The sequence below is a fragment of the Lampris incognitus genome, chromosome 8, assembly GCF_029633865.1.
Source record: "Lampris incognitus isolate fLamInc1 chromosome 8, fLamInc1.hap2, whole genome shotgun sequence".
Taxonomy (NCBI): domain Eukaryota; kingdom Metazoa; phylum Chordata; class Actinopteri; order Lampriformes; family Lampridae; genus Lampris; species Lampris incognitus.
In genome coordinates this window covers 18,849,949-18,868,922 of record NC_079218.1, presented here as the reverse complement: position 1 = coordinate 18,868,922, position 18,974 = coordinate 18,849,949, and the positions used below count along the sequence as shown (strand labels likewise).

At 41.4% G+C, this 18,974-nt stretch overlaps 1 protein-coding gene across 3 annotated transcripts; it reads left to right on the top strand.

Moving 5' to 3' along the window:
• The first annotated feature begins 1,463 nt into the window (after positions 1-1,463).
• Positions 1,464-18,792, top strand: LOC130116574 (zinc finger Y-chromosomal protein 1). Of its 3 annotated transcripts, XM_056284520.1 has the most exons (9): positions 1,464-1,708; positions 5,421-5,517; positions 5,851-6,168; positions 6,774-6,923; positions 9,311-9,439; positions 9,579-9,713; positions 9,884-10,027; positions 15,866-17,281; positions 18,044-18,792. In XM_056284520.1, the coding sequence occupies exons 2-8, from the start codon at positions 5,451-5,453 to the stop codon at positions 17,167-17,169; spliced, it is 2,247 nt and encodes a 748-aa protein (XP_056140495.1). In that variant the 5' UTR covers positions 1,464-1,708; positions 5,421-5,450; the 3' UTR covers positions 17,170-17,281; positions 18,044-18,792. The 3 variants fall into 3 exon arrangements, with proteins under 3 accessions (XP_056140495.1, XP_056140494.1, XP_056140491.1); XM_056284519.1 differs by lacking the exon at positions 9,579-9,713 and having other exon boundaries at positions 9,311-9,430; XM_056284516.1 differs by lacking the exon at positions 9,579-9,713.
• Positions 18,793-18,974: the final 182 nt, after the last annotated feature.

Genomic DNA, 18,974 nt, shown 5'->3' with positions numbered 1-18,974 from the left:
AAAACCATGTCGCGACATTATTCTATATCTTCACTGTATTCTACTTACACTACAATATAGTTCATATTTTTTCATATCTTATGGTGTTCAACTGGTGTAGCATTCAAGTTAGGCATGAAATTGTTGGCCATGTTTTAGGTAATCACGTATATTTACAATTTCTGAAACAAATGTTCTTCTGTAAGCCTTGACTAACTTGTTAAATATATTTATTTATTTATTCATTTGCTATTGAACACCATTCTTAAAACTAAATACACGTGTTTGAAGTACTTTGAGTGATGGGTGCAAAGTTCCCGCATAAAAGTTCTTCCTTGTTTAATAACGCTCAAGCAGATGTGAACTATGTTTTTATCTCAGCCTACCAGATGGATAGCACAGTGCAATGATAAGGCACCAGTTACTTGTTTTCACAATAACCAGTTATTGTTGTTGTTGTTGTTTTTAATCTTAAAAAAATCCTTGGGTATTTCTGACTCATGCTAATTAAGTTACAGTAGAATGTAATTCTGTTTTGCATGGACATCATGTTTTTGCCCAGCGTCTATAAAAACCACGATTGGCAATGTAATAAAATTGTATGTAATGTACAATGTTAATGATAATAATAATAATATAACAACAGGTAATAACAAATGCAATAATATAACATGTAATAATATAAATAAGAATACAAAATAATGTAAAATGAAATTTAAAATTACAAAATACAAAATAAAAAAATAAGGTAATAATAACGACCATGTAATAAAATCAAAAGGGCTCATCACATAACTTGGATTAGAAATGAATTAAAGTGAAACCCAGGAATGAGCTGTGGGGGACCTCGCATTTAACCAAGCGTGAACCCTAAAAATGTGGTAGCGGGACCTGAATGGCAGATTTATTCACCCTTCTGAGCAAACCCCAAAGTCTGCTTCAGTCCGAGCGACCCCCTCTCAAAATCAAGTGCCTCTCTTCTGTGTCGATTATCCGCAGTGGACTTATGACAACAGTGTCACTAGTGATGTAAAACAAAAGAAAAGTAAAAAAGAAAAAGTGTCAAAATAAAGAAAATAAACAAATTTACTCAAAATTTGTTATTTTCTTGGTAATTAAACCTTTTCTTTCTTTCTTTCTTTCTTTTTTTTTTTGCTCGACGATTCTAAAATGCCTGAATGTGAAGTGGCAGCACTCCGCTTGGCTCTCACTATGTCGTCTTATTGTGCTTTTGTAAGAGAGGGGCGAGACAGGCTGCGCTAACCTTTCACCGCTAACACTTTCTCAACTGGAATGCGTCTGCAATAGTGTGTCGTGTTTTATTATTTATTTGGGGGGGTGGGGGTGGGGGGGAGTCAAGACTAACGTGGACAAGATGCTCGACGTGAAGTCTTGGCAAAGGTCCGGCTTCAAATGATGGCCTGCTTGGTGACTACCAGTTGGATTTCCAGAGCCCTTCCGCATTTTCCTACGGCTTTCTGGCTGTGACGTGTCGTGCTGACGGCGGCCTTGAAGCTGGCGGAGCGGGGGGCTGTAGCATGAGGAGATTTGGCTTTAGACGTTTGAGTTTCAGCGCAGAGCCCCGAACAGTCGGCCCCTCCTTCTCTGGTCCTCTCTGGCCCGCCCTAATAACACAAAATTCCCGATTGAATCCTGCCCGAGTCTGGGGAAAGCAGGCGGCCTGGGGAACCGAGACGCGGACCGAGGCCACTCCTGCAGCTTAAATCTGGTACGCAGGTCTTACTTCGACCCGCCGCATGCATTTCGAGATTGTCGCTGGCCGTTGTGTGTGTACGACCGTTGTCTGACTGTAGGTGTGTTACTGTTGTTCTTTTATTCCGCTATTATTGTTTAGAGAGGGCCGTAAAATGGCTGGGCCTTTTCTTCTTAGGCCCAGGCCTCCTGCATTGAGGCCACGGTCGGTCATTCGACGGCCTAGCCGGGGAGCTAGCTAGCCGCGGAAAATAAAACACGTCTTTCAGTAGCCTAAGTCCCAAATTCACTTATAGCTTATATCGAAGTACGTCGGCGACCGCAGCAGAGAATGCATTTTCCTGCGTCCTGATTACACTTTTTTTAAATTAACATTATTAAGCTCTGTCTAGACAGCTCGCTAACAAAATGGCGAACGGCTGTGTGCTTGCGCTGAAAATGGTTAGTGGAAAAGGCGTTCCGCGAGCCTCCTTGTTAGCCGCCGAGCGGAGAGCCGTTATCGGCGTTCCTGCTCTGGGACGAACGTTTTTTATTCTTTGCCCAAAGTTTTCAGTTCACACCGAACGTGTAACTAGTTGGAAATCTGCAGCTAACTTAACGTAGTGACGGTTTTTTTTCTTTCGTTTTGTTATGTTTTTTTTTTTTGTGAGAATGAGGTTGATGTCGGCTTCCCAAACTGCTGCCATTGTGGGTAATCAATGAAGGATGCGAATGGTTGGCTGCATTGGTCAGTACGACTTTGCTTTGTGACCTGTGCGGACCGTTGTGTGTTGCAGCGCGGATTGATGTTGACTGGAGTTGGTATTGTTTCTGTGAGCGTCCTTCACTGTCACAGCGCTGCAGTGCGCTCTGTCATCCACGCCGTTGTCATTTTCCACCTGGAGGAGGAGGTGGTGGTGGTGGTGTGTGGGGGAGGTGGTACATGCAGTAAAAAATTCAATCGCACCATGGCTGCACCGCTGCTACACCACAGTGTTTACATTTGGCTCACCACTGTGTCGTATCTGCAGCTAATGATTCTGGAATAGCATATTCTGCATAAGAAGCAAGGCTGTAGTCAATCAAAGGAAATGTTGGGTCGACTGATTTCGTACCTACTCTTCAACCAATCGATTGGTTGCTGGGGGGGGGGGGAATCTGCCAGTTATTATCTCTAGATAAGGGTTAGATAGATATGTGTTAAGGGTTGGAGTTAGGGTTAGTTAAGGGTTAGAGTTTTATGGGGTTAACCCTCTGACCTTATCTCTAAATCGGCCGCAGTGCATTGAGTGCACGCTACCTGGTAGCCCTGTTAGCCTAATGAATTATAAACAAACATAAAAAGCTTGTGTTTGCAGCATATTAAAAATCAATTTAACTTAATTATTTTATACTGAAATGATAACAGACTCAGTGCTGACCAGCATGGCGTGCTCCTACCCATATTCTTATGATTTCTGAAAATAGAACTATATCAGCTGGTGTTCCCAGCACAAGAACTATTGAGGAATATACCAGAATATTTTCAGATTTTTTTTGGTCTTATTTTATAATAATAATATAATAAGAAGGACCTGGCACTACAGGTCCAGCCCGCATTGTGTGATCTCCGACTCCGAACATTTTGTTTTTGTTTTTGAGATCGCACACATGGATGTGATCTCAAAAACACAAAATAGCCCATTAACTTATAGCTTTTACTCTAAAATACAAAAAAGCAAGTCCATTTTTAAAAAGAACTTTCATTAATTAAACAAACCAGCTCAAGGTGAGAACAATGTTAGGCTACATAAAAATCCTATATCAGAAATGGGCTCAGCCGTTTGGATTTTTAATTATCAATAATTTCAAAACTGGTGTAAAGGCTGAGCATAATTTAGTGGAAAATCATAACAGTACTACAGATTATTAAACATTTTAAAAAATAGCTCCAATGAAATTAAGTGCCTAATTCAAACAAGGAATAGTGGGTCTCTAAAAAAGTGCACTATTCCAGTACCACATAAGGCTCCAAAATGAAATAAAGTGCCCAGTCTCCATTAGGTTGGTTGAGTTCAAAGTTGGGAAAACGGGGGTGTTTTGAAAACACCGCCGTTGGAGTTTTACAGGTAGTCTGTCCCTCCCGCCACCAAAAATAATGGATTCATCCAGGAAGGATATTGATGGAGAGCTTCTCTCCTTATGAAAGTAACACCGGAGATTGTCCGACCAATGAGAATTTGGTCGGACGAGAACATATCGACCAACCAACTAACCAGTCGACCGGGAGACCACAGCCCTAATCAGAAGTATAACCTGGTGATTGTGATTTCAATTTTGAGAAAACGTCCTTTTGTTTCTTTTAAGTAATGGAGAATTTGTGGCAGTTATCGTCATTATTGTTTTTAAATTTGCAATTAATTGCTACCACTTCTGTCTTTAGTCGCAGACACAGTCAAGGCCGAGATAAGGTTAGGGTCCTCAAGTGCTACAGAAAAGGCCAATGTTGTTTATTTCTTTATTGTGTGAATTGCATGTAAATTTTAGGAAAATGTCTGCTGTGTGTGTGTTCATGGTCCATAAGGTACCTGAAAAAAAAAACTTGTTTATTATGTTATCTGCTGAATTGTGTTGTCTTGCATTGTACCTATTTGTTGTTAAGTCTACTGAATGAGAATCCCCTTAATCACCAACAGCGTACACATTGATTTAACTTGGTGACATCAGTGTAAAAGGTATTGGCCACTGTCACAGTTTCATTATGCTAACACACAAATACAAGGATTGCTGTACTTCACACACAGCCATAGGACTGTGCAAGAGATGTAACCAACAGTAAGTGATATATATATATATATATATATATATATATATATATATATATATACACTGAGTGACATTCAATATTTTTATCAACTATGGGTGTTAGGACAGCACATTGTACAGCATAGTTATAGCTGTAGATGAAAGTGAGTTGAGAGACCTAAAAAATAAGTTGTAAAGTGAACTGCATGTAGAGCACCACAAACTTCCGAACTGTTGAGTGGGTTTTTTGAGGGGAGGGTGTCTGATTTGATTTGAGGTCTGATTTGACTAACGGCCAATTATAGATGGGCCTTTTGAGAAGAGTGTGGACATCATTGAAACACTGAACATTGATATTAAAACTGCAGTTAGTTTCACTTTGATGGTAAAAGATCACTTGTTTCCTCTCAATCTCGCACCCCATTCATCGGGACGTTTTTTCTTAGTGTACACTCGCAGGTGCAGGGTAATGTAACTAAAAAAAAATTACAGGAGGAAAAAAAAACTTTCTTATGAACAAAATAAATTAACAGGAATGAAAATACATTTTTCATTTCATGGGACCTTTAAGGAAGTTAGAAATAGATGCATGAAATGAATTAAAAAGCACTGGAGGACACAAGACTGAACAGTATAGAGTTTGAAAATGAAACTACACAGTTGTAGAAATTTTACAGTGTGGGATTGTGCAAATTCAGGTAATATTGTATTGTGATGAATAGTCACAGTGGTAACATTTTCAGACAGTGTGGGATTGTGCAAATTCAGGTAATATTGTATTGTGATGAATAGTCACAGTGATAACATTTTCAGACAGTTCCAGTAAACAGTAAGTGGAATTTCAAGAGATTGTGGCACTTTGCATGGAGTCTAGATGTTTAGCCCTTCAGCTGTGCACTACATTTTGTGGCATGTGGCAAAAAATAGGCCTAGACTTAACCAATAATTGTATTGTATCCTTTCAGCGCTCCAGTGACAAATGCAGCGCGAGGACAATGGATGAGGATGACACCAGGCTTGCAATTCATTCTCAAGAGCCTAAAATAATAATACACGGATCGGGTAATTATTTATATCATAATAATGTGCTTTTACATACAAAATTTACCAGATGTTGGTGGTAGGTTTAAATTCCTTTTAATCATAGTATCAAACTATTTCTAAAAGCAGAAATGTTCCAGTCAGCAAAATCCCTATTATAATTTCAACTTGAAAATTGTCATGAAATGATCCTTCAGGCATTGATCTTTAGGAGAATTGAGGAGTTTTGGTGGCTGCAAAATATCTATAACAACTAACACCAAGTTTCATATTATTTAAAACATTGATGAACCAATACATAAACAATTCCTTTTCATAGTCATCTGCCTAACTGGGAAATTGTGCTTTTTCTAGATGAGGGTGGCGCCGGCGGGCAAGAGTTTGTCGTGGAGCTACAAGAGACTGTGTTGGTGTCTGAGGGTGAGGGAGAGGGAATGGCAGTTCACAGGTTCACTCCAGATGAGCTTGTGATCCAGGATGCTGTTGAGGACGTGGTGTCGGAGTATGTGCACTGCGATGAAGATGAAGATGTTGCCGTAGAGACCTGTGTGATGGCTCTTGATGGGGAAGAGGAAGGTGTTGCTATGGGGGACATCCCTGAAGATGGGCTGGACCCAGAACAACAGGAGGAGGAGGACCAAGATGGCTGTGGAGACTACCTGATGATATCTTGTGAGTGTGCTCAACTTCAGTACTCGGACTGGAATAACAAGCGACAGTGCTCTTATTGGAAGCATTGGGTTTTGCGGATCTAAGTCCAGAGAATATATTTTTTCTATTTAAGTAAAATATATTTAAAAATAAGCTGTGTCACCAGTGTGTGTGTGTGTGTGTGGGGGGGGGGGTTACATTGTCATGCTAGCCAATCAGGGTAATGTATTGAGTTTCATAAAAACTTGTAGGAAGTGTCACATGATCGCAAGATCTGAATTCACTAATCGCAAAGTTTATTTGTGATTAGTATTACACAGAAATCAGGATGTCCTGGTAGAGTAAACATTTTTATCCAAAAGGGGGACGATTATAAGATCAAACCTGCATGTGTTGTCACCAACATCTGATTGCTGTAAGATATTGATAATATGCCAAACTGTATGAATTTAGGTGTTTGCACATTACTGATGTGAAAGGAAGACCCTCCAGATTTACAGTGTTGTCACTAACCATGCAGGTCATGGTTGACTAGTGGTCCAGATTTTATACAGTTACCTACCTCTGTAATGATTTTATTTTTAAAGTTTAACCTGAAATTTTGTTGTCTCCCCCCCTCCCAAAAGTGGATGAGGCAGGTAAAATGGTGTCTGATGATGGGACTGAGGTAACAGTGGAGGGGGCTGTGGAGGATCAGGAAGTGGAGAAGGACGAGGATGGCCAGGAGGTGATAAAAGTGTATATCTTCAAGGCTGACTCTGGGGAGGATGACATGGGTGAGTAGTGTGTCCTCCAAATCACTGGGCAGGACTGAATGAAGGTCAGATTCTGTGGCAGAGTGGTAAATAAAGGGTGGCTAGTTTTAGGGCTGGGTGATATAACCAAAAATGTTATCACAATAAAAATTTTCGTCAGTTGATATTGATAATTATCAAGATGAACGTCAAATCACGGTGGCCCAGTGGTTAGCACTGTTGCCTCACAGCAAGAAGGTCCTGGGGTTTGAACCCCAGGCCATCCCAGGTCCTTTCTGTGTGGAGTTTGCATGTTCTCCCCATGTCCGTGGGTTTCCTCCGGGTGCTCCGGTTTCCTCCCACCATCAAAAAGACATGCATGTTAGGGTTAATACTCCTGTCTATGCCCCTGACCAAGGCAATGGAAAGAAGAACCGGGGTTGGTCCCTGGGCACTGCAGCTGCCCGCTGCTCCTATTCAGTAGGATGGGTTAAATGCAGAGAACACATTCATTGTAAGAATACAATGGCAAAATAAAGTGGTTTTCTTTCTTTCTTTCAAGTTTAAAGGCTGATTTTTGTTCCTGATTGAAAGTTGAAGAAACCAGACAGTTAATTGTGGTTTTGAAATATTCTTTATTGTCAGAACATGAAAAACACTTGCCAGGGGCGTCCGCATAGCATAGTGGTCTGTTCCATTGCCAACCAATACCAACACGGGGAACGGCAGTTTGAATCCCTATGTTACCTCCGGCTTGGTCGGTTGTCCCTACAGACACAATTGGCCGTGTCTGCGGGTGGGAAGCTGGATGTGGATATTTGTTCTGGTCGTTGCACTAGTGCTTTCTCTGGTTGGTCGGGGCGCGTGTTCGGGGCGGGGGGGAACTGGGGGGAATAGTGTGATCCTCCGACGCGCCACGTCCCCCTGGTGAAACTCCTCACTGTCAGGTGAAAAGAAGTGGCTGGCGACTCCAAATGTATCGGCGGAGACGTGGTAGTCTGCAGCCCTCCCTGGACTGGCAGAAGGGGTGGAGCAGTGACCAGGATGACTCGGAAAAGTGGGGTAATTGGACAGGTACAATTGGGGAGAAAAAAAAGGGGGGGTAATAAAAAATAAAACACTTGCCAAACGGCGGAACATTTCACAAATCTGAGGTAAAACATTCAAAACAAGTATGATGAAATATTTTCTCAAAATGAAAATATGCATAAAATCCTTTTTCAGTCCTTTTTCTTCCACAAAATGAATATTGTAATAGAAAAATAAGTGCTGCAGTGAACAGCAAACATAACTTAAGATTGCTCAGACTGCAAAGTATAAAAGTGTTTTAAGGATTATGTCAGTAATTAAAACAAATAGACAAAGAAATCTTAGTTCTGGTCAGCAGCATGTTAACCCCTTTGTACTGACAGTTTAAAATGTGTTTTAGCCGACAATGCAAACAAAATAAGTAGACAAAAGAAAAATCTCAACTGTCTCAACACTACCCTACAAGTTAAGGGCAAGAAAGACAAGTCTGTCTACAATCCCAGATTTTAAAGCTGACCTGTGACAGGTCACAATGTTCCCTCCTGTGCTAAAAATCCTCTGAGGGGGAGCTGGTGGCAGGGATACACAAGTAATGGTCAGAACATGACAAACACTTGCCAAACAGTCGAACCTTTCCCAAATCTCTGATAAGCTTCTTGAATCCCTTATTTTCGACAATGCTAATGGGAAGCATGTCTTGCAATGCAGTATGCAAATGCATTTGTGATGTCTTTGTGTCTTCATTTTTTTGTCGTGAGGCACGGTGCTGGAAAATGCTGACACGATAGTTAACTGCTAGGTAGTCGCACATACTAGCCTGGTGCTTGTCTAGGGTTCACTAACAGCCCTGGTTTGAGAAAGTAATTTCTTGCTTTCTGCATGTTCTAACGGGTGGTATTGCTCCAAATGATGAAACAGGTTTGTGGTTTTGCCCATCTTAGCTGGCATGTGTCTTCGGCACAGTTTGTGGTGCATGCTGCTTTTGTTTTTGTTAGATTGTAGATAGCTAAAATATCTACACACTACCTAAGTTGAGTGACCTTTCTTGTTGGCGATGGCTGCTTCTTCTTCTACTTCTCCTCCTCCTCTTCCTCCTCCTCCTCCTAGCAGGTGGCAACTAGCATTTAAGGTGCATTAATGTACGCCTCTCCTGGTGTGCAGGTGGTTTAATTATATCAAACATTTGTTATATTTCTATTGAGGAAAATTCTATTGAGCTAATTATCGTTTTATCGCCCAGCCCTAGCTAGCTGTGGGGGTTTTTTTGTGTTTAAAATAACAGCAAAAATCCAACAATAGTTTTTGTTTTTTTTTGCATTCACTGAAAATTACTGGTAGATGAAGGATTATTACAACTCAGCAAAGATGATACTCCTTTCAAAAGACTGTTGGTCCTGCAGGAGAGTCGGTTGACATCAGTGACGGCGACACAGAGAGTGTGGCACTGACAGAGTCTTCAGGCCAGACACTAAGAGAGAAGATGGTTTACATGTCTGTTGGGGATTCTCATCACAATCAAGGTAACCACGGTAAGACACTTGAATCTTAAAGATAATTTTTATTTTGGTGTGGTGTCAAGGGTTGCACAGGGATGCTTTTTGTATAGCAAACGTGAACGCTGCTGTTGCACATTGTTTTTGATTTGGTGCATGTTGGGCTCATCTGCAGGTGGGTCCAAGGTGACTGATGAGGTTTATATGGAGGTGGTGGTAGGAGGCGAGGAGCCAGTAGCTCATGACCGCTCGTATGACAGTGTGTCTCTAAGCAAGGACTTCATGCCTGTGGCCTGGGCAGCTGCTTATGGTCAGCACCCCATCTACTAAATTGATTAAAAAAAAAAAAAAAAAGGAAAAAAAGGAGAGACAAAAAAAAAAACACTGGACATCTTATTCCATGGTGCTGTGTATCTGCAAAAGTTTTAGAGGTGCTGTTGTCTGTGTTTTTCAAGTATTACAAGTCCGTTGCTCTTGCAGGTGCAGAGGACAGTGAGAGTTGTGAAAACAGGAACGGCGCAGCCAGTGCTCTGCTACACATTGATGAATCGGACGGGGTCGACGAGATTACCAGACAGCGCAACAAGAACAAGAGAAGATCCGAACCCCGACAGGTCCAGACAGGTAATGGGAAGTAGTATTTAGGGCCCTATGATTTATTTATTGCGGAAAACACAGGACACAGGTGCAGAATTTGATATTAAAAATTGAATCAACTATAAAATGTGGAATATCATGTATTTTGCCAAAATGCGCATGCAGTTTATTAAAATCAGGGTTTTCCCTACTATAATAAGACTTAGGCGCAACGCCTAAGCATTTTTTCACAATGCCTAAGAATGAATGAATGAACAGAAAAAAGCTATGTTGAGTCTTTACCACGTTTTGGTGTCATTTATGGGCGCACTGCTTCATGCCTCTGCCGTCTGTGTTGTAGTTTGACTGAGGGCGGGGCTCAGTTCCTCCACACCCACGCACACACACACACACACACACACACACACACACACACACACACACACACACACACACACGGAGTGGCCAGCAGAGAGGCCGGTGCATTCAGTGAACCAGTTGAAGTGAAAGATAAAGTTTTACTTGAGTTGACGAAAATTCGACGCTCCTCCCTGTAAGTGCAATGAAAGCTTCGTGAGTAAAAAGCCAGTAATACCCCTTTTCCACCAAGGCAGATCGAGGGCTGGTTCTGAGCCGGTGCCTAATCTCGAACCAGTTCTTAGCGTTTTGACAGGCAAAGAGTCAGCTCTCGGCCAGGAAAACTCGCTCCGGAGTTGCACCAACTCTTTGCTGAGCTAGAAGAAAGAACCGCTTACGTCAGGGGCTGGGGGTGGGCGGGAACAATCAGTTCTGCCGAATAATGCACGCACCCCTTAACACTAAGTAATGACACTTCAAATCAAAGTTGATAGGCATCAATTGGTTTAATCAGCACATACTTTATTTGATCAACTTTGACAGTGAATTTGAAACCCCACATTCATTTTTCTGCATTAAAACCCTCATTTTAGTATAACTCTGAAATCCTATGCTTAAAACCCATCAACAAAGAACACCAAAGGGTTTGCCCTAAGAAATATTGAGATATTAATCAAGGAAATCTTGTAAATTTCAGACCAATCACCCCAAAGGAGAACAACGCAGATAATCACAGGTTCTGTTAATTTTACAATTGATATTTGTTTTTTTATTTTCTTGGATGACTTTGGAGATCAAGAAGAGGAAGAGAGAGAAGGCAGAGCCAAGAATCAAATGGTAGAAGCTGAAGAAGGAAGACTGATGTGTAGAGTTCAGGGATGAGTTAAGACAGGCACTGGGTGGGAGTGAAGAGTTTCCGGATTGCTGGGCAAACCACTGCAGAAATAGTGAGGGAGACAGCTAGGAAGGTACTTGGTATGTCATCTGGACAGAGGAAGGAAGACAAGGAAACTTGGTGGTGGAATGAGGAAGTACAGCAAAGTATACAGAGGAAGAATTGGGATAGTCAGAGAAAGTAGATGGGTACAAGGAGATGCAGCGTAAAGCGAAGCAAGAGGTAGCAAAGGAATAGGAACAATCATTCAAAATGATTGGTTAAGTACAAGCAGGGCTACCTATGCAGGGTTACAATGAAAATCTGCAGGATAGAAGGTCCTTGAGGACAGATTAGACATGATTAGACAGGTTCTGATGACAAAATGTGTTTAAATTGTAAAACAGAATTCAGAAAAATTGAAAGAAAAAACATGGAATTGGGAAAAAGTAAAATGGAATCAGGAAAAATTTTAAACAGATTTCATAGGGCCTTAAGTATTCTGACGATGATGGAAGTGGAACTATGAACCGAAGGTTTCTGTGAAACATCCCAAGAATTGCAGTGGTGTCAAATGTTCTGGTTTACCTGTAGTAGCTACGGATTTGACCCTCTGCTACGGTGCTACGAAAGGTCATAAATGCTACGTTTTTTCCCCCACCAGTCCGATGGCAGAGTTTACTTGGGCATCCAGTGAGAAGCCGAAATAGGCGGGACTAATCGTGACCATGAGAGTTCAATAACAGCTGCAACGTAAGCAGTCTTTTTCTCTGTAGCAAGAAGAACCTGCGTGAGTTTAGCGAGAAAATTAAATGCAGTGCCAATGACGACGGCGTCTACCTCCAAGAGTGTTAGGACTTGCCACCAAAGGTTTAGAGATGAGTATTCTAAACTATTTTCGTTTATCAAGCCAAGTAAACTCTTGATTTTTATGCGTATTGTGACTACTGCAGATGTGACATTTCCATTAAACATGGTGGGCTGAATGATTTAAAAGAGCACAATAAAACTATCAAACATGGCAGATATGCGAAGGTCGTCAGAGATAACAAATCAATTGACGGATTTGTCACTGATCACTATTGCTGTTTCATATCACATAGGTCACCTCGTTAAAGCTGCGTTTCCAGACAGCAAAATCGCCTCAAAGTATGCGTGTGCAAGAACCAAGACAACTGCTATTACAGAAACCTCTGCAGCCACGTCGACGGCCGACTTGGCCACTGTGTTAAAAGTCAAATTATTCTTACTTGTGACTGACGGCAGCAATGATAAAGATGCACAACTATATCCTGTTGTTTTACGCTATTTTAATGAAGAGGTAGGTAGGGTCATGACTCAACTTCTTGCATTACCTGCATGTGAAGAGATCCAGTCAACAACCCTGTTAAACGTTTTACCCGAGTCACGTGAGTGAAGATAGTTAGTTGTGTTGTTGATTAAATGGAGTAGCTCCGAGTAGAGCTTCTCCTGTTGTGTCTTTTTGCACAACATAACGGGGATATTTCAAAATGCATGGGGTCGATGTTTCACCACATGCAGTACCATGTAATTCCAATGGAGGAAAGAAGGGTGAAAATGACGTAGGATTAGATGCCATGCATTTTTAAATGTGGCAGGTGGTCTTTAATTTTTTTAAATATGAAAAATTCTATAGGTCCTGGAGCACCTGTTAAGATAGACATCATCATGAACACCAGTACGTACCAAGATATTTAAATAACAAAACAATGCACCCTCACCCCTTCCCAATGAGCTTACAAGATTTCCATTTTCATTTAAAATTTTAACTTCAGAATGCATTTCACTTATGATTATCTGCTTATATAAGTACACATATCATATAATGTATTAAGTGTTTATCGACACGTTTATACAGTTTAAAACATTTTAAACTGGTTTAAGCAGGTGGTTTTAATGTTGTGGCTGATCGGTGTAAATACAGATCTAATGTCATCTAATAGTCTATGGGGAATTCCCTATGTTAAAGTGATGGTTAACCCACCCTAAAAAATTTTAGCTTTTCTCTTACCTTGGAAAATTGTCTAATGGCATCCAGTTTAAAGGAACAGTGCTGTGCTTTTTGAAGCCTTGTAGTGGAGCAAATATACAGTAATTTAACATACAGTACTTGATATAGTAGTGCTAGCTTAATTCACCGACTGTTGTTTGACCCTTTCAAATGCACATGTGAAATGAATAACGATAAATCAACGACAATACATGTAGAATGGTCGTAGGTCCTTTTTTCGAGTTTACTACACCACCGATGACCATGTTCTGGTTTTTATGGGCAAATTCTGGTTTTTCAGCCTTGCTGTTCTGGTTTTCAGCTTTTCAGTGTTGGCATCTCTGGAATTGGGACTAGCTGTCAGGATTTGATCAAGATAGGCTTTCACTTTCCCCAGCTGCTACCATTTAGATGTTATCGAGTAAGATGAAAGCTACAGCTTCATTCTGCCTCCAACATGGAAATATGTTTGAACATTGTTCTACTGTAATATTGGTTGGCTGTCCAGCAGAATCGCCACATCGTCATCACAATTAAAATGGATAAAATAACGAGGAAAGTGTCGGACTGCATGTTTAAGTGCCTAATAACAGCTTTGCTGTTGGACCACAAAATCCGTGTTAACTTCTAAGTCACATTTTTCCCCATCTTCATTTTGTCCAAGTTATTGCAAGTTGTCCAATTCAGGAATTTTTTTGAGGTGTTGGTTTGAAAAAAAATTATATAAAAGACCCCAACCATCGAAAATCAAGTAATAAACATTTTACGGCAATGTTGCAACTTAAAAGCATGATGACGTTCAAATATACCTGCATTAAGAATTCCTGTTTTGTAGAAAATGTTGATTTGGTAAAAACAAATTTTCCTGAGTGAAACAGTTAGTGACATGTCGTGATAAAACGAAGATAGAGAAACCGTTGTATGACAGCCTCAGTACCTAATCTTTACCCTAAACGTAATCACTATAACTGTTGTTGCTGTCACCACAGTACGAAAATTGATTTTTTTTTTTCCTATGCATCGCAAGTTGTGTTATTTGTACGGCATTTGCAGAGAATGTGAATCAGCAGTCCTCGCCGGTCACATGGTTTCTAAGACACAAACGTCACCGAACACACCAACAAAAACAATGTTCATGGGGGAAAAAAAGAGGGTGAAACCAGGGGAAGTCAGCTATTGGAAGGGGTCTTTAAACCTCTGGGAGTTTCTCTCCCATGATGGCCAGGGGCTATGGTCAGCACTTACTATCAGGACTATTTTTCAGATCTCTCGCTTTCTCATTATTAGATAATAGTAATGATAATATTGGGAAAAGGATGCTGAAGATGAAGCTGCCCGGCAAGAAGAAAAGAGGGAAGCTAAAGAGGTTTATGGATGTGGTGAGGGAGGACATGCAGGTGGCTGGTGTGACAGAGGACGATGCAGAGGACAGGAAGAAATGGAAACGGATGATCCGCTGTGGCGACCCCTAATGGGAGCAGCCAAAAGTAGTAGTAGTAGTAGTGGTAGTAATAGTAGTGGTGGTGGTGGTAGTGATAGTAGTAGTAGTAGGGGTGGTGGTAGTATTGGCCTAATTCCAATGGCTAAGGCCACCTCTCCTCATCTTGCTTTCTTTTTGTTTTCTTGACAGAGGCAGCAGTTACTTTGGGTGCCCTACTACCTCATTCTATAATTAGTCTGTAATGTCTTTTGGAATGTTGCTAATAGTGGTTCTGTGTTTTTTCCATTCCTTTTGTTTTATTACTAGGTAATTTAAGATATTTTAGATGATGTCCACATGTTTAAACTGATTCAGTGATGTTGTTTTTAAATAATATTAATTGAATTTGGGCTTTGACCAATTCATTGTTGGGTAGAAAAAAATAGACCTTAAGCAGGGAACTCCCCGACAAAAACTCCAGAACAACCCAGACATGGCCAAGTCTCAATAAAATTGGATGTGATGGCACCAAAAGACTGTACTACTTTTCTTCTGAATCATCAGAGTACTAGTTGGCAAGTATTTGGATAGGCATTCCAGAGGCTGATGAAGGAACATGACCAGTATTAAGCTACTTTCACTGTCGGGCGGATAATGCACTGTGGGGATCAAGTAGCTGTCACTGCTTTTGTAAAGCAAATAACAGTTCGAAGTCTTGCCTATACATCCGATCAGGGGGAGTCTGTAGTTGTTGATTTTTCTTGAGTAAGTCATTGATCCACGCCTGGTTCGATGGTCACAGTGCTGCAAAAGTCAAATGATTCTCATTTACATGTTCCTCGGTTCCTGTATTTTTTTTTTTAACTTTTGTGCAGATGGTAAAGGCTTTGACACTAGAGATTTCTTTGTGAAAATCCCCTTTTTGACCGTTTTATTGTCTTAGTTAAAATCACTATGGTTAGAATAGGCGCACAACACTTATTGCACACAATGTTATTACTTGTGTCAAAAAACTTGAGACATTTTAAGCACTAACAAAGTGCAGTGAGTAGTGGAGTAATCTTACATCGCTTTTTGAATAGAATATTTTTTGGAGGAGTATAAAAATTTGAGTGGTCTCACTAGAAGATGGCTATAAAGGATAAAAAAAAAAGTCTGATAGGCAAGCAGTCTCTTTTAGAATATAATGACTCTAACCATGTTTTAATTTCTCTCCCCTTCTAGCCATCATCATTGGTCCATATGGCCAGCCTCTGACAGTATACCCCTGCATGCTTTGCGGAAAAAAGTTCAAGTCGAGAGGCTTCCTAAAGCGTCACACCAAGAACCACCATCAGGATGTTCTGACCAGGAAAAAGTATCAATGTACGGATTGTGACTTCACCACCAACAAGAAAGCTAGTCTCCACAACCACATGGAGGTACACACCTTGAGCAGCAAGGCCCCTTTTGAGTGTGAAATATGTGGCAAGGAGTTTCACCAGCAAGCGACGTTGTTCTCTCACAGACTGCAGCACCACCATCGCGAGCCCAAAAGCCAGGTGCCTCCACAAGCCACCAAGATGCATAAGTGCAAGTTCTGTGACTATGAAACTGCTGAGCAAGGACTACTCAACAGGCACTTGTTGGCAGTTCACAGCAAAAGCTTCCCGCACATCTGCGTGGAGTGTGGAAAGGGCTTCCGGCATCCCTCCGAGTTGAAGAAGCATATGCGCACGCACACAGGAGAGAAGCCTTACTCCTGCCTCTACTGTGACTACAAGTCAGCCGACTCCTCCAACCTCAAAACACACATCAAGACGAAACACAGCAAAGAGATGCCATACAAGTGCGAGCGATGTTTTCAAACTTTTGCCGAGGAGGAGGAATTACTGCAGCACGGACTGACACATGAGGAGAATAAGACCCACCATTGTGCCCACTGTGATCACAAGAGCTCCAACTCGAGTGACCTGAAACGCCACATTATATCCGTTCACACCAAGGACTACCCCCACAAATGTGCTGTCTGTGGTAAAGGCTTCCACCGGCCATCTGAACTAAAGAAGCACTCTGCTTCTCACCGTACCAAGAAACTCCACCAGTGCCGGCACTGCAACTTCAAAATTGCAGACCCCTTTGTGCTCAGTCGCCATATCCTGTCTGTTCACACTAAGGAGCAGCAGGCCGCCCCTGAAAAGAGTGAGGTTAAGAGGACTGTCGAGACTCATCTGCCCGTTGCGGCCCCCAAAAAGGCTGCACCTAGTGGGTCTGGTGGGTCTTCTGCGCCCACTAGGGTCAGCGCAGCCAGCTTAGCTAGCAGTGTCACTGTGGTTATTGGTAAGGGGCAAAAGGAAAGGAGAATTTACCAGTGCCAATACTGTGACTACAGCACAGGGGATGCCTCAGGCTTCAAGAGGCACGTCATTTCCATCCACACAAAAGACTATCCTCACCGCTGCGAGATCTGCTCGAAAGGTTTCCGAAGGCCCTCGGAGAAAAACCAGCATATCATGCGCCACCACAAGGACATGGTGCAGGCAGAGTGACTGACGGGGCCAAATACTGTGCGCCCACATATGACACTGTTGCAGCCGCCCATCACACAAATTACGGCAACCTCAGCACTGCACTCAGTTTTCACACTTCAAAGAGATGTGTGTAAGTGTGTGCTGCACTTAGTCTGTTTCATTGTTTTGCTCTTTTTACAGTCCTGCATCTGATTTCGATTCAGAAATGTGTAAACATGTACATAACATTAACACAGAATAGGCTACAGAACCTCTCCATAGACTGGCACTTTTTAACTGCATGTCCCTTGCTGGTGACAGTGTGCATGGCAGATTGTGCAGATGTTTGTGTAGATACACTTTTCTCCTTTTTTTTTTGCAGGCCGCAATCGTCACAATGGTCCTATTTTTTATTTCTTAAAAACATTCTTTGCAAAATGTTTGCATCATGTGAAATGGAGTCAGGCTTTCCATAAACACAACAGTATGGTTGAAGAAATTGATTGCTGTAGCACTTGCCAGTATATTGATACAGATGATCATGAAGATGATGGTGAATGCAGTAAGTTACTCATCTATGGCGTCTACATGTGAGTGTGAGAGAGAATGTGAGAGAAGTCGCTGTTGTGGTTCTTGGTGCTTTGCTCCTACCACTCTGTAACATATTGCTCATCATTTTGGTAACAAGAATATTAAGCTGGTCATCTAATGCACTTCAGCAGTAAATCCATCATTCTCAATTTTGCCCCCCAGTTGCCTAATTGGTCGCCGAAACAACGGGGAAAACAACAACATACTGAATGTGTCGCGGAATGAAATAAAATGTCAAATGCATTCTTATTACAATGGTATTGTTACCCACCATTAAGTTGTTCGTTACAATTTCCTCTGAAATTTCTTTGTCATCATGCAGGAAGAGGTCTTCAGAATCACAATACCCAAACAAACGGGGGTGAGGGCCGGATTGAGGATTATTTTTGGATCCACAGTCCATTTGTGGAGAAGCAGCAGATATTTGCCATTTTGATCATACACACGAATTGGTAAAGCGGAAATAGATGTATGTCTAGGGTGGACTTGTTTTTACCTGTGAACAAATGTTTTCATAGAAATTAACATTGCAGTATATACTTAAATCCTGGAAATAGCTTAATCTACGGTCAACAGTGTCCCCAGATGAACTGATGCTAATATTAGCCTGGTAGAAAACTGTTGGTAGATGTTGGCCGATTACATCAGTGTCGTAATACAACTGTCTGGCCTTAATAGGGATGGCATTCCTTGTGCCATTGTTTAAGAGAAACTGACTAAATTGTCTTGGTTTCCCCCCTCCCACAGACCTTACTCTTGCCAGTAGAAAGGGAAACGTATTCGTCTCTTTTAGATGCAATTCCAGAAGACTGTTGCTGGTGACGTATTTGTTCCACGACCTACTTTTATTTCACCAGTTAATATTTTGTTTTTATATTTATTTCATCATTTACAGTTTGTTGTATAGTTAACGTGTAACTAGACTTCTATGGGACGTAAATTATTGTTTTGTACACAAATCTGTAAAAAGTGTGTAGATGTAAACACTTGATCAAACGCAAATTGGAACTGTGTTGTTATGGATGTACTTCGACGTATTTGTTAAAAAAAAGGTAATAAAAGCAAACTATTTTACCTGCACGTGTGCCTGTTAGCCTGTCGTACTCAGCCGTATCCAGGAAGTCGTTGGGGGGGGGGGTTGGGGGGTGTACATGCAGGAGATGCTGCTTACTCAGGACTGTGAGTCATGAGTTGTCTTTCAGTTTATATCACGTAAGAGCGCACACAATGAATGACAAAGAGCGAAAGCAAAA

What these genes read in the sequence shown, in the direction of transcription:
- LOC130116574 (XM_056284520.1), top strand. Translation starts at nt 5,451, where the DNA reads ATGGATGAGGATGACACCAGGCTTGCAATTCATTCTCAAGAGCCTAAA. An exon ending in AATAATAATACACGGATCGG is followed by an intron (nt 5,518 to 5,850) that starts GTAATTATTTAT and finishes TGCTTTTTCTAG; the next exon opens with ATGAGGGTGGCGCCGGCGGG. An exon ending in ACCCCGACAGGTCCAGACAG is followed by an intron (nt 10,028 to 15,865) that starts GTAATGGGAAGT and finishes CTCCCCTTCTAG; the next exon opens with CCATCATCATTGGTCCATAT.